We start from the raw sequence: 21,686 nt of genomic DNA, 5'->3' as shown, positions 1-21,686 counted from the left end.
CCACCCTTGTGCCTTCTGTTATCCACTTATTTTTTTATTATGCTGATTCTATAACTACTGCTCAAAGGCAGAAATTCATTCTTTTAAGTTAAAAAGCTACAGCACTGTGTGGAGAATTCTCATACCAAGAAAAATGCCTACTTTTCTCTTATGCACCAGGGTTGGAAGACCTCTATAAAATTCATTTGATTATAATGTATAAATCATTAAAATAAAGTAGCATCACAATTACTATTAGGAAGTAAACGAAAAGAAGCAAACAATGTTAATGAAATTGTTCTAGGAAAGCTATAGGGGGAAATCCAATTCTGAAAATATGTATTTTTAGCTTCTAGATAAGGAGAGTTTACTTTCTCAACTCCACAGACACATTTTTGTTTTTAGAATTAGTTAAGAATTAACTATTCAACATTTAGTGGTCACTATGTAAAATCAGTTTTTAGTAATAGAAACGTAAGATATGGTAGAAAGCATTATTTGACTTTACTAACCTCACTCATAATGTTGAATACAAATGCAAAATTAAGTGGTGACCTTTAATTTTAAATCTAATTCAAAGCATGGTCTCTTAGATTTAAGAAACAAGGCAGATAGATATATGTCACAAGGGGGAGAGGAACAAAAAAACCAAATCCAAAAAACCCCAATGATTTATCTATGTATTATAAAGTTCAAGCTGTAGCCCTTATATTCCTTTAAATGGTATTTTCTTTTGAATTTCCATTAACCTCATCAGTAACTGAATTTTTAATCAGACCCTATAATCTATCATGAATCTTCCAGTTATAAATTAAAAAAAAAAACAAAGGCAGATATGTATACCAAGTACTTTATGAAATTCACCACTCACAACTGACCTTCACATATACATTTCAAAAATCAAAAGGACACTGACATTCTTAAAACCCAAAGGCTAGATAAGGCCCACCTTTCCAATCTTTTCTGCATTTTAAGAAATGATCTGATCTAATGATGTTAATGTAGAAACACATTATATATTTTAACATCAATAAGGTATGACATTCAAGGGGAGAGCCAATAAACCTCTGCATTTTAAAACCAAAAGGAACACATCTTGGACACCTTAAATTATAAAATTCAGTTCTAAGCAGGAACTGTTACTGTGTAACAAATACTGCTCATATCAAAAGTGCTGGTGACAAAGAATTCAACAAAGAATTCAATATGCCCTCCCCACAGAATCTGTTCACATACATATGCATATATCTATAACTGTAATAAGATTTTAAATGTTTAAGGTGCTTAAATTTTGCACTGCAGGACTAATTCAATAAGTATTCATCTGCTACCTCTTTGTAGCAGCTCCAGTTAGAGTGAATGATCCACGGGCAAAAGCACAAAAATGCTGTTATTTTCTGGAATGCGGCATTTGTGGCGCTGGAGTGCCCTCTATTGGTAGTGAAGAGGACACACTCATTAGCTGCCCTGCATGCATCTTCTCATTAACCCGGAGTTCACACCCATCCTGCAGCATTCTAACTGCTATTCGGGCAATGTTCTTAGAGTCATCAAGACCACTGTGAGGCCGCCCATCGTAATCCATTCCGAGTTTTTCAAGCATTATTGTCAGCTTGGTTTGGCTTCTAGGAACCTGAAAAATAAACAGCTCAGTAAATAATTCTTTAGTATTCTATAAGTCATTGTGAAGTGGAAAAATAAGAAGCTGAAAATGAACAGTAATAGCTAAATAAAGTTAGGCAAAGGGCATATACTCTCGGGTCAAATGAAGCAAATAAATAAACCTTCAGAGCTTTAAAAAAAATGATCTTAGAGTTTTAGATAAAAATACATATAAACAAATGGAATCCTTAAAACATCTAAAAAGTCTGCAGTTTTATACCTTAAATCATTTATGAAAGGAAATGCATTGTTCTGAACATCTAAATTTAACCCAAACTAATTTTTTGGCATGGTATTTTTCTGTAATGTATTATTTTACTTGACTGACAAAATTTATAACTTTTATATATCAAAGGACACTATCAACAGAGTGAAAAAGGCAGCCCACAGAATGGAAGAAAATATTTGCAAATCACATATGTGAAAAGGAATTAACATCTAGAATATACAAAGAATTCCTAAAACTCAACAACAAAAAAAGCAAACAACCTGATTTAAAGAATTTGAATAGACATTTCTCCAAAGAATATAATATACAAATGGGAAGAGGAGAAGAAAATTTTTAAAAAGGAAAATGTAAGTTTCCTCAACTTACACTACTAATCAGCATTATAACTGGTATCTAGTACAAAGGGGGGAAACCACACAGAAAAGAGCAGCCTAAGAAACTGACCAATATAAACAGATCCACAGAAAAATGTAATTCTCTACTCAAAAAAGCACTGGCAATTTTGCCTTAACGTATCTACAACTTTCTGATCACTCTCATGTACTGTGAGCTGTAGATATTTTTACTCAGACCTGAAAATTCTTTTATGGTTTTAGTAATTGTTAATAATTATCCTTAGAATAAGTAAATTATTCCTCTAAGTTAAAGGTTGGAGAAAGACCCCTTACATAAGAACACATTACCACCTGGGAGCTGTAGCATAAAGTTGATCAACCCCTACAAATTTACATGAAATTCAGAGAACAGAGGCACATTTGAAACCATATCACAGGATACAACAAGCAAAATCCAGACTATGGGAAACTCTACAGGACAAATGGCTCAGGTTCTTGGGGGGAAAAAAAAAACTGCTAAAGGGAAAAAGGAGGTGGGAAAGGAATTTATAAATTTTAAAACTTGGGGCTTCCCTGGTGGCGCAGTGGTTAAGAATCTGCCTGCCAATGCAGGGAACACAAGTTCGAGCCCTGGTCCGGGAGGTTCCCACATGCCGTGGAGCAACTAAGCCCACGCACCACAACCACTGAGCCTGGGCTCTAGGGCCTGTGAGCCACAACTACTGAAGCCCACGCACCACAACTACTGAAGCCCACGTGCCCAGAGCCCGTGCTCCACAACGAGAGGCCACTGCAATGAGAAGCCTGTGCACCGCAACGAAGAGTAGCCCTCGCTCACCGCAACTAGAGAAATCCCACGCACAGCAATGAAGACCCAACGCATCCAAAAATAATAAATAAAATAAATAAATTTATTTTAAAACATAATAAAAAAAAATTTAAAACTTACAAGACATGTCACCCAACTGCAAATGTGTGAAGTTTATTCTGATTCTCATTCAACACACAAAGAGTAAAAGAAAACAAAATATTTATGATATCTATGATGATTTGATAACATTAAGGAATTACTGTTAAATTTTTTTTTTTTTTAAAGAGCTCCTGACTTATTTATTTATTTATTTATTTTATTTTTTTGGCTGTGTTGGGTCTTCGTTTCTATGCGAGGGCTTTCTCTAGTTGCGGCAAGCGGGGGCCACTCTTCATCGCGGTGCATGGGCCTTTTACTGGTGTGGCCTCTCTTGTTGCGGGGCACAGGCTCCAGACGCGCAGGCTCAGTAGCTGTGGCTCACGGGCCTAGTTGCTCCACAGCATGTGGGATCTTCCCAGACCAGGGCACGAACCCGTGTCCCCTGCATTGGCAGGCAGATTCTCAACCACTGCGCCACCAGGGAAGCCCTGTTAATTTTTTTAGGTGTGATAATGGTGTGGTGGTTTTATTTTCTAAAAGAGTCCTTATCTTTTGGGGGTTACATAATGAAATGTTTACAAAGCAAATGAAATAATGTTTAAGATCTTCTTCAAAATGATAAGGAAAAGGTAAAGTGGGTAGGGTTATAGATGAAAACAAGGTTGGTCATGAGTTAATAACTGTTGAAACTGAGTCATGAGAGTTCATTGTATCTGTCTACTTTTGTATATGTTTGTAATTTTTCATAACCAACTTTTTTTTAAGAAATCACAAAATTAGTGAAAAATCCACAAAAAAGGAAAAAATATTTACCAAATATAATCAAAGGAAAGAAATCCAAATGACTAATAACATAGGAAAAGGAGCTCAGTTGCATGAGTAATTAGGCAAATGCAAATCAGAACCTCAATGAGATGTCATCACACATCCACCACACTTACAAACATTTTAAATGACTGGCAATACCAGATGCTGGCAAAGACGCGGAGCAATAGTAAATCACACACTCTTCTTGTGAGAGTGCCAACTGGTACAACCACTTCGGAAAACGATTTTTGCATTATCAAGTAATCTCAATGTGGTACATATTCTATAACCCAGCAATTCAACTCCTAGGCTTATACTCTGGAGAGATGAGCACACAAGGCACCAGAAGATATGCACAGGAATGTTTATAGCACCACTGTTCATAAAAAGCCCCAAACCAAAAACCACCCAAAGTAGATAAACGAACACAATGGAATTCTACACAGCAATAAAATAAATGAACTTCAGCTACATACACAAGAAGGATGAATCTCAAATATAATGTTGAGGAAAAAAGCAAAATAAACAATACAGCCAGTATGATGCTAATTATATCATTTTCAAAAACAGGCAAAACTAAACCACATATGCTATAAGGATCAACATATAAATATTAAAGCTATAAGGAAGGGTGGGAGGGAGGCTCAAGAGGGAAGGGATATGGGGATATATGTATGCATATGGCTGATTGACTTTGTTGTACAACAGAAACTAACACAGCATTGTGAAGCAATTATACTCCAATAAAGATGTATAAAAATAATAATAATTAAAAAAAAAAGTTGTAAGGAAAAACAAGAAAATTATCCCCATGAAAGTATGGATTACAGGAGCTCTGGGAGGAAGGAAGAGGGTTAAGTGGGTGGAATTTACAAGAGATTTCACTCTAAAAACAATCTGTCAAAATCCACTTTTCTGTACGCATAGTTGTCAATTTTAAAATACTAAAACAAAAAAACAAAAAAAAATGTTTTGAGAGAAAAGCACCTTTTCTCAGGAAAGGATGTGCTTCACCAAAATGTGGTTGCAAAGGGAAAAAGATGACCCAAGATCTAACATGTGATAGAGAAGCAAATGAAATCTTCTAGGATGATTTTTGAAGAAGCCTGAAGAACAGTTCAGATTAGAACAGGATTAAAGGTTCCAGAAAGCTAGTCTCCAAGGTAAAAAAGGAAAAAAAAGAAAAAGAAAAAAGAAAAACTGACACCACCTGAGTGTTTTGAGTACTGAGAAGTGATTTACAGTTTGAATGGAGAGTAACAGCGTAAGAAAACAACTAAAGAAGTCAATTATTAAATCTGGGGAAGAGTGAACACTTTCTATAATCATTAGAAATGTAAACAGCGAATAATGATTTGATTATAAAGCTAACATAACTAAGAAAGATGCAGGGAGGGGAAGGACAGGCAGGAATGGTAGCTGTTTAATGGAGCTGAATCTTCACTTTCCATTGCAGGAACTCAACAGATACCTCAGACTGAAAATTCAAGAAATAGCATAAATATATAATCTGGAAACAGGAAGGTTAATATGAGAAGAAACAACTTTAAAAAGTTAAAAGCGTTTGGGAGAATAGGAACCAGTACTGGTGAGGGCCATGGTGGAAGACTGCCATTTGTTATGAGACTTGCAATATTACTTTTAAAAATTTACACTACACACACGTATTAACTTTGATAAAATTAAAATGAAAAATAAGTGGGGAGCATTTGTTCCACAAACAATCCATATATTGAATACCACTACAGTTTCAAACCTCTGTAACTGAAGATCATACGTATATAGTTACCCTATTTAAGTAACAGGTTGAGTGAGGAATATAGCTTATTTTTCTAAACTCACATGAACATAACTATTTGGAATCTGAAGAATAACAACGAATTATATGATCTTTTTCTGTGAAAAGCATCTAGTAAATCATAACTCTACGTACATGCAAAATATAATAAATTTATCAAGAGCAGTATAATCAATATAGAAATCTTACCTTGTAAAAGTTTCCATATGACTTTCGAATATTGATCCACTTTTTGGCAAAAGGTGGATATTTGAGCCTGCTTAGCTGGCACTGAATGTTCAGGAACTTACTCATATCCCACGAACTTAAATCAAAAGAGGAAAAAAAACTGGATTAAATAAATGCTATACCATTCTTAAAAATGAGGATTTTAAGTCATTCTATTTGTTTTTATTTACACATCACCTTTCTTATATTCACACATAACACCAAGCTTAGAAAATTAACTTCTCTTCCTCCAAAATAATAATTCAAAAACAAACTTTAAAAAGCAAAGTGGAAGTTGGATATATTAAATTTTTTTGGACACTCTGTCTAATTCTTATTGGGCTCATCTTGACCATTTTTATGGTTCTGATTACCTAGGCACACCTCTATCTTGCTGAGTTTTTTTTTTTTTTTTTCCAACTCTAAAATAACTGCTCAGCTTACTTTTAATGCCAAGTTTATCACATTAGGAAGTTTCTTGAGGGTATGCTTTGAAATAAAACAAAAAACACAAACAAATGAACAAAATACTTGAGAGAAACAAACGTAGCTGATATCAAGTAGTTAGAATGCAATTTGCTCTGCCACAGCATGTTTCTACAACACGAAATCAACCTATGTAGTTAAGTAGGAGAATCCTGGCTGTATCATGTAAATTATGTTGCCTCATATGTGGTTTTTCCTCAGCAAAGGGAGTCAGAATTGCAGCAGTAGAAATTATAACCTTCAGCAGGAAAGAAAAAGCTCTCAACTTGGCCGCTGTGCCAGCAACAGGAGCACTTTTAAGAAAATTAAAAACAAGCACCTGCCCCCACGATCCTCTGGCTTCTGTGCCTTTGTAACATCCTCTGAGGTGCCTTCTACAGACCCCGGGCTGCTTGCCTGGGCTGTCCAAATTATTTCTGGAGGTATCAGTTATTGTTTTTGTTAGTCCTCTGGTTACAAAATTGCACAGATTTTGAATGATCTGTCCCAGAATGTGAGGTTTTTTACAGAATTGCACACACCATGTTATGACAGAAACACCTGTGTACTTTAGCAGGAACACTGCTCATTCATGTTGAAAATCAGGAACAGATTTCTAAAGAGGTCCATCAACACTTTCCCAAACTTCCATTTTTAAGCACAATTATGATGGGCCTAAATTCAATGCTCTTCTCCTTTTGCACTTGAGGGCCTCTAAACCTTTCACTTAGGTGACACCTCAGCTTTTGTCCACAATTTGAAACAGAAGTTCATTAGGACTTTCTTCTTCAACCTTAATAGCATAGGGTATAGGAGGTGCCTCAGCACAATGCTGTTAATCTCTGTTTTAATGTCTCTCATCTCCCCACTTGGCTTTTCATTTAACTAATGCTTTTGGAGCATAATTTTGAGCTCAGCACTATAGTAAGCAATATGAAAGACTACCAAGTAGCAAAAATCCTTGCTCTGAATGGAGTTTTAATCTCCTTGCAAACCTAGGTCTTACACACATAAAGTTTAGATATCAGAATATTTAGTCAGATGCCAACATGCATGGTACATAACAGAGGCTGTAAGGCTTCAAGAAAAAGGTCAATGTGAGTTGTAGTGTCCAGAATAAAATATGAGGTAGGCTCTGGGTAATAATAAAGAAGAGTCAAGGAAGAGAACCTTCCAGCAGAGAGGAAAGCTGTATGGGTACAGAGAGGAAGGATAAACCGTGTGGTTCATGGGCCAGCCTAACTGGAGTAAAAAAGAAAAACGGCAGGAGGATTAGGCTACACGGGCAGGGTGGGATTAGACAACAGAGCCTTGAAAGCCAGACTGAAGAGTCTGGACTTTCTTGAGCAAGGAAGTGTCCTGATAAAAACAGCGTTTCAGTAAAGTCATTTAAGTTTTATACATTAATATTTAATCTTCTTCTAGCACTGGATCAGACTGTTATCTCCGCTTTCCCTACTCTCTCTGACGTCTAGGACTTAAAATTTAACCAGGAATAAGAATGTAAAAGGAAAACTACTGTCTGTTGTGGGGACTCCTTTAGTAAATAATATTTTTTGTGGTTATTCTAAAAGTTGGATGAATTAGGACATCTTTAATCTTAAAAAGTAGATTAAAAAAGATAAATTTCCTAAATACTTACCCATCTGTTAATATGGAATATTTATACTTTGTTCCTAATTCCTTCAATTTCATCCAGTCAATGACTTTTTTCAGTACCTGAGGGAAGGTATCAGCTTTGTCTACTTGATCCTGAGGATATGAAAGTAAAATATATAAAAATCTGGGTAGTTACATGCAGTTCTACCCAGAAACAAACACTGGAGGGAAAGAAACAGTAGGAGAAAGTCTTAACTATGATCTTTTAAACTCTTCATGGTTTCCTAGGCTAAGATTCACCTAAAATTCCATTTTTAAGACAATTAAAAATTGTTTATAGCCAAGTATTAGGGACTGCTTTCAACTGAAGTATATAATCCTCCCCAGATTAAGATTTAAGACCATCCTCAGGGGTTCTCTTTTTTCAGGCCTCAACCTAGTGGCTTACTGCTTCTCCAGAGGGGAGAAAAGGGAAATCTCTCCTCAGCTGAAAGCCACAGCCCTCTACAGTGGTTTCCCTATCTCGAAGCTCACATCTTTCCAGAACATACTACACATCTGAATGATCCATCACATCACTCTCATACTTAAAATCCTCCAAACACTCCCCAAGGTCTTCCAGACAAAAAGACACACAAGACCCTTCATGATCTAGCTCGCCTCTATCACTTTAGCTTTATTTGCGACCATTTTCTCACTAGCCCATAATACACATGAACTATCCCGAACCACTTACAGTTTTGCCCTTCACACCTGAAATGCCTGCCCAGTCATTCTTTTCCACCTATTTACCTATGGCTGACTCAGCCCAAGTTCACCAACTTGAGTTTTGCCCAGGACAGCCCTCCCTTCCCTCTGTCAGAGGGAGGTCTTCCTACAGATGCCCATGACACCCTAATGAAACACTGACTGTCAGTCTTCCTAACCATACTGTATACTGTGACCAGTGTTTTTTTCTGTCTGTCCCCCTGACTTACAGATTGTTAAGTGAGCTGAGGAGGGAGACTGCCTTGACCATCTTTGTATCCATCGTAGCTTGGCCAATACTGAATATTATAGCAGGCCCTCAAATATTTGTTGAATGAATGAATAAAGGAACGAAGTAAATGAACAAAGGGCCTACCACATTAGAATACAACCAAAAATCAAAGGCCTAAAAAAAATTAAGCTATATATAAAATCAGGTTGTAAACAGATACATTTTAAAACTTCATCTCCAAGTTCAACATGGTAACTAACATTTCCTTCACTAATGCTCCATACAAATGAAATGTTTACAACTCCTTAAAAGGAAAGGCTGAAAAAAAATCTTACCAGGTGTAAAATGTGCTTTTCTATTTTTTAAATATTACAATACAAAAGATCTTTACCAAGCAAGGAAAGTATCACATTTAATTACTTACAACAATAATTTTTTTAAACTATGAAATAAATCCCTAATTTCAAAACTTCTTTCAAACTCTAGAAAAAGGAACACAGAATTATAACCTGAGTAATTCCAGTTAGATTGATGCAGAAGTCAGAAAGTTGTGTGTTAATCTCTGGTCTCACATACTGCTGAAACGTATCTTCCTACAAGGGAAGGATAGCAAATTAAAGTATTTTCTATGACTTAAGATACATGATACATAACGTGACTATGTCAGCCACATAAGGTTGTAATCTTATAGATGGCTCAAGGCACAGACCTGTCTAGAGTTTTAACAATTTAAGGATAATGCCCTATTCCCAAAGTACTCTAATTTTTTAATTAAAAAATTATGCTTCATAGTTTAAAAAAGTTTAAGATAGAACAAGTACCTGAAAGCAAGTCTTCAAACCAAAGTTTAACCAGAGGAGCAAAACGTCAATGATTTTGTTTATAATATTTTGAAACTGTAAAGCCTATTAATGCAACCTCTAGTTCAAGATATTAAGAGCTTTTAAAATAACATAGTATGCTGAAGAAATGCCAGTCTGCAGTTACAACTAAATTAGTTCAGATTCCTGCTCTCCCATTTACTCCTGATTAGTCCTTATTTTTATATTAAGATTCCACTAAACTGAATTCTGAATAATCAAAATTTAACTATATGATATGTAGTATTTAAAGGGCAATAATACTACTAATTATTTTAGCAATGTTTAACCTCTTTAAGAAGCTTTCATGATTGCCTTCTTATTTTATGCTCACAACAACTTTGTGAACTCAGTAAGGACGGCATGGTTATCATCAGGCTCAGGTCTCTAAGCATTTTTTCCTCTGGCCCAATGCTGCCTCCCTAAACCAGATCACACTAAGTCACTTGTTAAAAATTAAGGACAATTTCAAAGCCTAAAGATTTATCGGCAGCAATTATTAATACTAGGTAGCTATGGAGAAAAAAACAAAGAATGTTACTTATAGTAGAAGATTAAAAAATTAAGAAAAATAGTGTTTATAAAATTCTTTTTACACACTAGTGTATTAAGCAGATGAATTATCAAGTTACTAACAATTATAAAAGAGTAAAAGAACAGCAAAGAACATTTGAACTTCAAAAGTTATAGATGTTCTTTACTTACCATATTGCAAAAGGAAAAATTCTACTTAATTGAATTTCATAGATAAATGAAGTCTATCCTTTTAAATATCAGTATTTTGTTTCATAATTTTAAATGAAAATCTTTAAAAAAAATATGCTGCAACTTCCCTTACCATTGTAAGCAGGTACTACTAAGTGTGACATTAATAAAATTGTATTTGTTATTTAATACTTTCAACAGAATGATGCCAGAGGACTATGCATTCATTGACCAAATATTTAATAATCATTTAAATAAATTACATAGTAAGTTAAAAGGTGATGAGGGTTCTTAAAAAGTAGAGTAGATAAGAGGGATCAGAAACATTGGGTCTGTGGGGTATTCAAGCTACACTATTGCACAGAGAACCAGTTAGACTTTATTTAGAAGGCAAGAGTGAAGGAAGGAAGGAAGGAAGGAAGGATAGGAGGGAGGAAGGGAATTAGCAGCAAGATCTCTGCAGGAAAGGAATTTGAGCTAAAGCTCTGGGAGGTGAGTGGGTGGAGCATGTCTGGAATTTCTGAGAAACAGCAAGCAGGTCAATATGGTGCAATCAGAGGTAACAAGAGGCCAGATCATATAAGGAATATGATCTTTACTCTGAGTTACATGGGGAGCCATAAAAGAGTCGTGAGCAGAGGAGTGAAATGCTCTGACTTATATTTCATAAGGATCACTCTGGTCACTAGGTTGAGAATTGGCTGCAGGGAATAAGGAGAGAAACAGAGACTGGTTAAATGATGAACGAAAGCAGCAAATCCAGACAAGAAATCAGTGGGACTCAGACTACAGTCATAGCAGTGTGGTTAAGTGGCTGGGTTCTGGATATATTTTGAAGGCAGAGCAAACAAGTCACTGATGGCCTGGAATTGTGATGTGAGAGAAACAGGAGTTAAGGATGACTCCAAGGTTTCTGGACTGAGCAATTAGAAAGACAGAGTTGCTAGCCCTCAAGCTAGGGAGGCTGAAGATAAAACAGGTTGCAGGTAAATTTGGGACACATTAAGATGTCTGTTTAGACGTCCAAGTAGAGATGTTAAGTAACAGTCTGAACTTGGGACAGAGGATGAGATTGGAGATATGTATTTGGAAGACATCAGCATGTAGCTTCTAAAAGCTATGGAACAAGATGATAGACGAGATCATTAAGGGAGAGGATCTATATAGAGAAGAGGACCTGGAATTGAACATACAGCATCCTATATTAGGAAGTTGGGAAGAGAAGGAGCAACCAGCGAAGGAAACTGTGAAGGCGAACCCAGTGAGGCTGGCGAAAATGCAGGAGAATGAGGGGTTCTGGCAGTCACTTGAAGGAGACAGTGGTCAATTCCACCAGGACTTAGGTAAAGGTCAAAGGTGACACTGAGGAGTGATTTTAGTGGCGTGATGGGCTGGAATACATAACTTAAACCTACAAGTGCCATAAAAGAAACGAAATTGAGTTACTTGTAGTGAGGTGGATGGACCTAGAGTCTGTCATACAGAGTGAAGTCAGAAAGAGAAAAACAAATACCGTATGCTAACACATATATATGGAATCTAAGAAAAAAAAAAAAAAAGGTCATGAAGAACCTAGGGGTAAGACGGGAATAAAGACACAGACCTACTAGAGAATGGACTTGAGGCTATGGGGAGGGGGAAGGGTAAGCTGGGACAAAGTGAGAGAGTGGCATGGACATATATACACTACCAAACGTAAAACAGATAGCTAGTGGGAAGTAGCCGCATAGCACAGGGAGATCAGCTTGGTGGTCTGTGACCACCTAGAGGGGTGGGATGGGGAGGGTGGGAAGGAGGGAGACGCAAGGGAGAAAAGATATGGGAACATATGTATAACTGATTCACTTTGTTATAAAGCAGAAACTAACACACCATTGTAAAGCAATTATACTCCAATAAAGATGTTTTAAAAAAAAAAAAAACCTACAAGTGGTATGGGTTTAACAGAGAATGGGAGGAAACAGACAGAACTGTATATAACTTTTACAAAGAAATCTGCTGTAGAGGAACAAAGACATGGGGTAGCTGGCAGGGAGTGGGTCAAGTGAAGGCTTTTTATGGTGTGAAAAACAACAAGTTTGTATGTGATGGGAACGATATAGTAGGAAGCAATGAATCATTCATGTCTAAATGAGGGAGGAGAATGGCTAGAGCCATGTCCTTGAGTGAGAGAGAGGAAGTAAGATCTAGTGAGTTATGCAAGATGATTTGCCTTCATAGCTGTCATTTTTTTCTTTTAATTTACTGACCGTTAATCTGCTTTGGACAAGGAAATTATATAAATGGGCTGATTAAGACTGTAACTAAAAGAGGCTTCAAACAACAGAAAGAAAAAATTGTATGCATTTTCATGCACCAAGCCTTTTTATACTTATTCCCAGAGTGCTGGTGGCAACTGGGGATACCACGGACGTGGTACTTCTGGGTAGATGAGCTGTTACAGTCCTTGCTCAGGATTTACAAGGCAAACCGTATTAATCTGGAGGGATCCTGCTGAGCTCCTACACTAACAATGCACTGACAATGAGTATCTAAAGCAAATATGTTATATGGCTTAGAAGCCAAGGTTACAAGAGTTGTTTCCCCCATAAACTGTTCACCAGAAAGCTAACTAGTTTTAAGTTGAAAGGTAATTTCTATACCTTATCATTTTTATAGATCAGAGTATACATTAGTCTACCACAGTGGTTCTCAACTCTGACTGTATACCAACTGAGAAGCTTTAAAAAAAAGGCTGATGCCAGGGGCCCCACGGAACAACTAAATCAGAATCTCTGGGACGAGGACCAGGCATCAGTTTTTTTTGTTTTTTGCTTGTTTATTTGTTTTAGCTACTGGAAAAGGAGAGGAGCAGACTCTGAAATTATTTTATTATAGCCCAACTATTAAGTATGCAGCAAGAGCAAACACCCCCTCTTTAGAATTCTAACTCTAGCTGAAACAGCAAATGGGACCTAGTAGCCAACCCCAGAATGGCTGTTGCTAAAAATAAAATTAAAACAATTCACTTACTATTTCTAAGGTATGAGTATTCAGTAAAACAACAGGAAATTCAATTATTTCATGTATGAACTCAGGTGGGTTACCCTCTTCACAAGTGGCTTCGAAGTCAATAACACAAATGTAGTCATAGTAACTGTCAGCACAATTGCCCTCTTTCAACATCAGCTTCTGCTTCTTATAATAGTTTTTTAGTCTCTTCTTTAGTACATCCTTTACACCTCTAAGGAAAATAAGAATAAAATTAACGCTTAGGTGAATTTTACAGGCAAGAATCTGAACTCTTACCTGCTGGCACTGGGTTGAACACTGACAGCATTATCACAGCATAATTTAGCCAAAATAAATGTAAAGAAAGCAAAGCTAATTTAGCAAAGAACTAATTAAAACAGAACGTTTAATACAGCATCAATATTTTAATTCACAGGTAACTTTTCATTTTTGTAGTACGATATATTATATATTGGTTTTTCAAACCATAACCTTTGTCGGCATACACTACCTACACAGCCCTGTTGCCTTATATAATAAGATGACATACATGATACAAAAACCGAAATTAATACTGAATTATTCTGCTGACCAAACACAAATTTCAGAGAATGAAAATTCAGGTAAATTGAACATATTATGCTCTCTCTTTCCTTTCTTTTGGCTTTTGTAAGTTAGACAACTAAAAAAATCCACATGAATTTGAAAGCATTATGAGCCTACTAGTATATAAAGTTGAATGTCTCTTAGCTATTTAACTAGGAAAACTAATTTAGGAGACCCTAGAATAAACCATGTCCAGAAGAACACCGTCATAGTCAGTAGATTCTTAATTGTAATTAGATTTCTTAATTTACCATGGGTAGAATTTGATTCAGGAGATTTCTGTTTTACAGGTATTTTAAAAATATACGTTCCACAAAAGGGAGGTGGGCAAAGTTGTTCTAAATTTATGACAATGGTGGGTAAAGGCAGTCACATTCGTTCGTCAAACAGTATATATTACTTCAAAAAATCAAAAGTCGCAACCATTACTTAGACTTCCTTCACTGTTACTTGGTTGAGTCCTGTAAGGGCCTGCAAATACAAAATGGTAGTAAAAATAGGAGGATCTAAAAACTGTAACTAATGGGAAGTGACAAGGAAGGCATTTTGGCCCCGTCACCAATTAGTGACCGTTAGAAAAAATGTTTCTAACCTTTTGTTTTCCTTTCTAAACTACCACTAAAAAGGAATCTTATCCATGAAAAATCCTGATAATTAACCAGCAAGTTGTTTTAAGACAATATGTGTTAATATGTTTATTTGCTTGAGATTTTCCAAACTACCAAAACCTAGGAAGGAAACCCTCAACTCCTTTCATATTAAGGTATTGTGCGTGACCTCTGCGTTATGTGACCGCTTTGGATTACTTTGTCTTAATTTCTTTTCTTTCTTTCTATATTTTACTAAAGGTAAAACGTAATTTACTAAAATTTTTGTCTGCAAACCTAATGGCAACATCAACACATAACCAGTTACTCCAGAGAGAAAACTTTATCTTTAACCTCTCCCTTGCCCCTCCACATCCAAACAATCACCATTTCTGCCAATTCCAACTCAGAGAAACATACAGAATCTGGTTCTCCTGAATTCTCTCAGGTGGGGCTCCCATTAGCTTCCTGGACTCTGGCAAACATCTCCACTATCACAGCCCTCCTCTTCATTCTTCACCTTGCTCGAGAACTAGGCACTAGCACCACCTTCCTGCTGAAATACTTCAGTGGCTCCCTTCTGCTTACGAGGTAAAACGCAGACTTTAGCACAGAGTTCCTTCACCACTAGGCTACGACCTATCATTTCATCATCTTCTTCAGATGCTCCCCCTCCCCACAGTACGCTGCACACTGCAGACAAAACACAATACAAGCCACGTCCCAAAAATGGGGTATGCTTTCCTGTTCCACAACTTTGGTTGTACAAAGAAAAAGCAAGATCATGTAGCAGAAAATATACAAACAGAAATTATGAGTTTTGATTTCTTTTTGCCCAAAATACCCTCCCCCTCCCTTTTCTGTTTTAAGTCAATTCAAATGTCACTTCTGAATCCCTGAGACAGACTCTTCCGCATTCTCATGATGTACTTGGCCAGACCTTCAATACAGCTCTGGTCACTCTGTATTGTGATTACTGGTTTGTGTATTTTCCTAAAAGACTGAGATTTCCAAAATAGGGAGTAGATCTGTTTTACCTTTATAACATTATTACCTAGTAAAGTGCTTACAATTCAGTAAGTGTTTGTTGACTAAATGTATAAACATACATTTGATCTCTCTAGCTCCCATATAAATTAGGAGTGAGCAACTGATCTTCACACCTGGGAAGAACACACATTTTGCCCAGAAAATCTTAAGTCGGCTACACGTTGTATTTCCAGAATAGAAAGAGTCAGGGGGAAAGGAGGTAAAAATCTTCTTCACAGATTATGGAGTAGACAATCGAGAAAGGGGAAAAAAATACATGTGTGCTCTTCTGAAAAGCAGTGAAGCTCTACTTTAAAGCAAAGAGGAGGAATACTGCTTATAAGAGAATAAGGATTCAGGGGGACCCCAAAACAATACGTTTTCCTCTATTACCTGTAGTTATTTTTTTCTAGATGCCTGGCAATTCTCTTGTGTATCAAGAAGCTACATGTTTTTCTGGATCCCAAAGGTCATTCCTGCCCCATGCCCCAAGTCAAAATAAAGTGATTTGTTTCACAAAAAGTTATTAAAACTTAAGTATGTATACATCTCATTGAAGATACACACACATGCACACATACACACTCTTGAGTTGGCTAAGCTGCATTATTTTCTCATTCAATATACAGTTAAACATAACGCGTACTATCATACTGCATATTTTTAGAAACTAAAACAGAAGAAAAAATACTTCTTAGTAGGTGAAAGTTGTTTTTTTTTTAATTACCTGGTTTCAAAGAAATCTTCTTTATACAAATGAACAAGAAAAAGGAAAACTACTCAATCTCGTTAATAAGTTATAATTATCTATCAACTAAATGATCAACTAAAGAAATTTTTTAAACATACTCGGTATAAAATGATAGACACTCCTATACACTTCTGGTAGACGATCAAAACATTCATCAACTTTAACTCAGCAATACTACTCTATCGTCTAAAAGACTGACAGAAATAATCAGAGTCACACAAAGTTTCATGTATAAGAATGTAAATTACAGCTGTTATTTGAATTGTTAGTAATGGTTATCTCTTTATAATAGGATTACAGATATTTTTCAGAGTTTTCAAGATTTTCTAGATGAACACGTACTACTTTTATAATTTTAAAAAGTTATTTTTAATTACCTGGTTTCAAGCTTGAATTCTGAAAGTTTGGCTCTGAGCTCTTCCTTACTCATTCTATTAATGCAACCATTCGTAATAGCAATCTCTTTGTAAACTGGGTCACTGAAATCACTTGCACTGGAGGTAATGAACTTAGATCCTTTTGTTTCTTGGCCATCAAGTCTACATCGCTGCTTTTTCTACCACACACACAAAAAATACATATATATATATATAAAGTTTATAATTAGTACAAACATCTTAAAGATTCAAACTCCTAAGGGCTCTTTGTGCTATACGTTCAATAAAAACTGCTTAGGAAGAAGGAGGATGTGTTTCCAATACAATTTACCCTGCTCTCTTCTCAGTCACGAGGTTCCTTACAGGAAATGAAGCTAAGTAAAAAGAGCACTGGTTTTGGGAGTCAGAGCAACCTCAGTACAGAGCCAGCTGATTGTTTAATAGTAGCATAACCTTGGGTAATTACTTATTACTTTGATCTTCAGTTTCCTTATCTATAAAATAAGGTATAATAATAACTGCCTCAAATGGTATTTGGTATTGGTAATGATAAATAGTATCTGGGAGAGATTATTATAAGGATTAAATGAGATCAAGTATAGCAGGTTCCTGACACCATATCCACCATGGCTATTAATAAATGGTAACTTTACTAATTACCATCACAGACTGTAGGTCAGACCTTTTCACAAGCAGTATTCTAAAATTTACAAATGAACCAATTTTTAAGTAAACTTTTACAACATTACGCATGTATACATCAGTGCCTTCCTGAGAATTTTTTAACCTGACTTCGTTTCACAAAGTTAACAGAAATTGGCCAATATAAAAATTAAAGGGACCAGAAATCTGACTCAAAACTTGCTAGTACCCAAGGCAAAGAAGGAAATAAATTCAGTTCCAAAACACACAATTTCCAAAAGTTACACTTATATTCAGTTATTCAGGAGAACTATAGTTACTATATTATAAACCTTTCCTCCTTTCTTAAATGAAAACCCATGTTAAGAAAGACATAATTCGATTCTAATCACACCACAGGTAGTCCCAAATTACTAATATGTGAAGTTCCAAAGATTCATTTACAAGTTATTTTCCACATGCAATGTTACAAATATTAGGTATGCTTCAGAATTTTCAAAAATACTTTGGAATTCACTAGCAATCCATACAAAAGCTTGTTAACATAGTTATAACTTACCACATTGTCCCCATGTGAACTTTAATGACAGATTAAGGAGGGATAACCATGGATAGGACACAGTCCCTGAGCTGGAACTGATCCTGATGGTTCAGGGACTATTTCTCACTCTTAGCTCTCAATTTAATGCAACACACATTTAGCAGATACTGTGCTAGAATACTTAAGAATTACTCTCTCCCATCTCCTCTGAGGAAAGAGGACAGGAATTCCAATGTATGAACTGTCCATAAATTGAAGAATAATTTTTCAAAATAATTTTATTTATTTATTTATTTGGTTGCACTGGGTCTTCATTGCTACGCGTGGGCGTTCTCTAGTTGCGGCGAGCGGGGGCTACTCTTCGTTGCGGTGCGCGGGCTTCTCACTGCAGTGGCTTCCCTTGTTGCAGAGCACGGGCTCTAGGCACACGAGCTTCAGTAGTTGCAGCACGCAGGCTCAGTAGTTGTGGCTGGTGGGCTCTAGAGTGCAGGCTCAGTAGTTGTGCGCACGGGCTTGGCTGCTCCGTGGCATGTGGGATCTTCCCGGACCAGGGCTCGAACCCGTGTCCCCTGCATTGGCAGGTGGATTCTTAAACACTGCGCCACCAGAGAAGTCCCTTGAAGAATAATTATACTGAGGTTCCTTGTTGACCAATGTTTTAAAAACTTTATTACATGGATATTTGACTAAGATAAGAAAATAATTAGCTTTCAATAATATATTAAATTTACAATGCCTGGCTACTTTATCATTAGCATTTAATCAGGATTCCTGACTTATCCTTTGTCTTTACACTTACAGTGAATTTTAAACTTCATCTTCAATTGGGTTAAAATTTAGGTCAACAATGAGTAACAGTTTGTCTACCAAAACAAATGTCTCACTTAATTTAAGCAAATTTTCTCCTTGGCTAAATCCTCTCTCTGACTCACTTGCTTAATTCTTATCCAGAACTGTGGCTACAAATATTACCCACAAGTAACACTTAGGCCTCTTCTAGATATGCTACAAATCATGATTTCTATAAAGAAAGTTCTGCCTCCTCTCCTGGGTACAACCCTAGCCCTCTTCCTTCAGTGAAGTTTAGGACATGGTCAAAGTCCAGTTCTCACAAATTGTGGTCTACACTAATGGTTTCCAAAGAAAATCTACTAAGACAATCCACTAAGGAGCAGAAGGAAAATATTTAAAACCCTGTATGTATTATTAATCTACAAAAACACAGAATTAGTTTACTAAGTAATACATGGATTGATAATGGCGCCCTCCCCAATGTCTGTGTCCATCTGTCACATGTCACAAAGTACCGGCCATACAATGAGGAAAGTAGGGACAGACTCCACGCTACAAGGGGGAATACTCACCTTCATGATACTGTGACATTTTGCAATTTTCACACGTCCCAGTAAATGGTTGCACGGTTTATATTATCCCAAATGAGGGAATCTTTACAATATGGAATTGACCATGAAAATCTTTTATACCAAATGGAGGCTGACTATCTTGTGGAAAAGTACTTAAAAGTGCTATTGAACTTACAAATGAGTTACATATTTCCTTTTACAAAAAGGTATTCCAAAATTGCTGTCATTTTCTGTGATGAGAAAGGGATTAATAGCTTGATCCTTAAAAGTTGTGTGTTTTTTTTTTTAAATAAACCCTATTTGTTTCAAGATGAAAGAAAATATGTTTTAACAATAACTTAGCAAGTAACTGCTTATCAAGAGAAACCTCTTCTGTGGCAAGAACATTTGGAAAATAGATGTTCTGGAAGTGTTTCCATCATTTTATTGCCAAAAAAAAAAAAAAAAGAAAGAAAACCTGCTCATTACCTATTTAAAAAAAAAGCCTTTGCATCTACACATAAAAAACAAACAAACAAACTTAGAAGCAGAATTAAACTTGGTTACAATCCTTCCAAAAGAAGAGTTCTGATGAAATTTGAACCTACTTGGTTAAAAATATAAAAATGCAACACCTATTAGTTTACAAAAACAATTTCGTTGACATCAAGGATAATGAAAATTTACTTAGCTGAAATCCAACAAAATATTTTGCTTACTTGAGCCTGAAAAAAAAAAGGACTGTATCATTATTTATTAAAAGCATCCAACAACAGGTTTTTAACAAATATGATGGTCAGTAAAATCAACTAGGAACATAAACCCAGGCCTTAAGTCACTATATCTCAAAGTTTTAAGACTTCCAAATCTAATGAAGTGTATTCAATCACACTTCTCTCATTAAAAATAAAGTTTTAAAAATTATTTTTAAACCGACTCACTTGATGATGTTATTGACAGTATCTCAAACTGAAGAGGGATGGCGGGATAGAAGAGTGGTTCTTTAGACGGAAGGGACATGGAGGCCTCTTTGAAAGTAATATCATAACGCGAGGCAGATAACTATGCAAAAGACCCAGGGGAAGAGCATGCACAGCAAAGGAAGCACACAAAGACCCTTAACAAGAAAGATCATCCACCATAAAACCGAGGATGCTGGGCACTGAGAGCAAAAGGGAAGAGTCGTACGAGGTGCAGTTAACAATGGAGAAAGGAGCCAGGTCCTGTGGGCAGCAAACTGAAGACTCGGGAGGGGAGAAACCAGTCAGATTCATGTTACTAAAAGCTCATTCTACCTGCTATGTGGGGAATGGGCTGTAGACGGAAAGAGCAAGAGCTAGGAAGCCTCCTGCAAGTACCCACACTATGAGGTGCTCCGCATTTGTATGTTATTAATAGAAAATGACCAATTCGGGTATTAGATCGTTCACACTCTGCAGCGCCAGTCAACAATAATTGTATGTGTCAAAGAAGATGAATAAAGAAGTTTTAAGACGGTTTTTACAACTCTGCCACTGTAACTAGGATCTATCGGTGAGCTATCAAACTCATTACGGGTAGCAGTCATACATTACGTTTATATGCGGTAGGAGTAAATGGGCGAAAACCAGAGACGAAGCTCCAGCTAACAGGCACAATTACCTTTTGCCAAGGCTGGGAGCTGGGCTTAAAGGTCTTAAGAAGTGACACAGCTAGAGCTGAGCTGTCGTGGTATTTCTAAAAACATCAACTACCCGCTACAGATTAGGGCTACACAGAATGACAACAGTAATCGTGCGCCCAGAATGTTCAGAGCAGAGTTCCCACGCAGAGCTAATAAAACCGCGGTTCGCATACTTCTCGTCTGGACTATTTACTCACTTCCAGACGGTAACTGGGACCAGAGGGGGCTTACTGACAACCACCCCCGAGTAAAGGCTCCCGGAGTTGGGGTCAGGGGAAGGCGGCCAGGGCTGGGGCCCCAGGGCGCACGGGCTGCGGTTCCTCAGGGAAACCCTCGAAGACAACGGCGCGCGGGCGGATTCTCACCTCGGGATTCGGGCGCTGCGCCTCCTCCCCGCACTCCGACCCCCGCGACCCGCGCCGCGCGGGAGCCACGGCCTCGTCGCCGGGCTGGTGGCTCTGCTCATCCTCCATGCCGCGTGTCACGTAAGAAGAGAGCTGCTGGAGCGCACCACTCGCTCTCTCACTCGGCCAAGCCCGAAAGCCTCGCCTTCCTCCGCTGAAAAATTACCGTGCTCGCGTTCCCGCGGCAGCGACCACACAAACTCGAGTGGACACCTCC

General features: G+C 37.1%; 1 protein-coding gene across 2 annotated transcripts; it reads right to left on the bottom strand.

Moving 5' to 3' along the window:
* Nucleotides 1-813: 813 nt before the first annotated feature.
* ERI1 (exoribonuclease 1) lies at nucleotides 814-21,686 on the bottom strand. 2 transcript variants are annotated; one of them, XM_059909518.1, is made up of 7 exons: nucleotides 21,431-21,686; nucleotides 16,877-17,055; nucleotides 13,548-13,758; nucleotides 9,480-9,563; nucleotides 8,035-8,144; nucleotides 5,910-6,024; nucleotides 814-1,612 (listed from the first exon to the last, which is right to left on the bottom strand). In XM_059909518.1, exons 1-7 carry the CDS (start codon nucleotides 21,536-21,538, stop codon nucleotides 1,370-1,372), a joined length of 1,050 nt encoding a protein of 349 aa, XP_059765501.1. In that variant the 5' UTR covers nucleotides 21,539-21,686; the 3' UTR covers nucleotides 814-1,369. The 2 variants fall into 2 exon arrangements, with proteins under 2 accessions (XP_059765501.1, XP_059765502.1); XM_059909519.1 differs by lacking the exon at nucleotides 16,877-17,055.

This window comes from Balaenoptera ricei, chromosome 21 (assembly GCF_028023285.1).
Source record: "Balaenoptera ricei isolate mBalRic1 chromosome 21, mBalRic1.hap2, whole genome shotgun sequence".
NCBI classification, from domain to species: Eukaryota; Metazoa; Chordata; class Mammalia; order Artiodactyla; family Balaenopteridae; genus Balaenoptera; species Balaenoptera ricei.
This window is presented reverse-complemented; position numbering and strand designations above follow the sequence as displayed.

What these genes read in the sequence shown, in the direction of transcription:
- ERI1 (XM_059909518.1), bottom strand. Translation starts at nt 21,538, where the DNA reads ATGGAGGATGAGCAGAGCCACCAGCCCGGCGACGAGGCCGTGGCTCCC. An exon ending in ATACTCATACCTTAGAAATA is followed by an intron (nt 9,564 to 13,547) that starts GTAAGTGAATTG and finishes CTTCCCTTGTAG; the next exon opens with GAAGATACGTTTCAGCAGTA. An exon ending in TATTCCATATTAACAGATGG is followed by an intron (nt 6,025 to 8,034) that starts GTAAGTATTTAG and finishes TTTTGATTTAAG; the next exon opens with TTCGTGGGATATGAGTAAGT.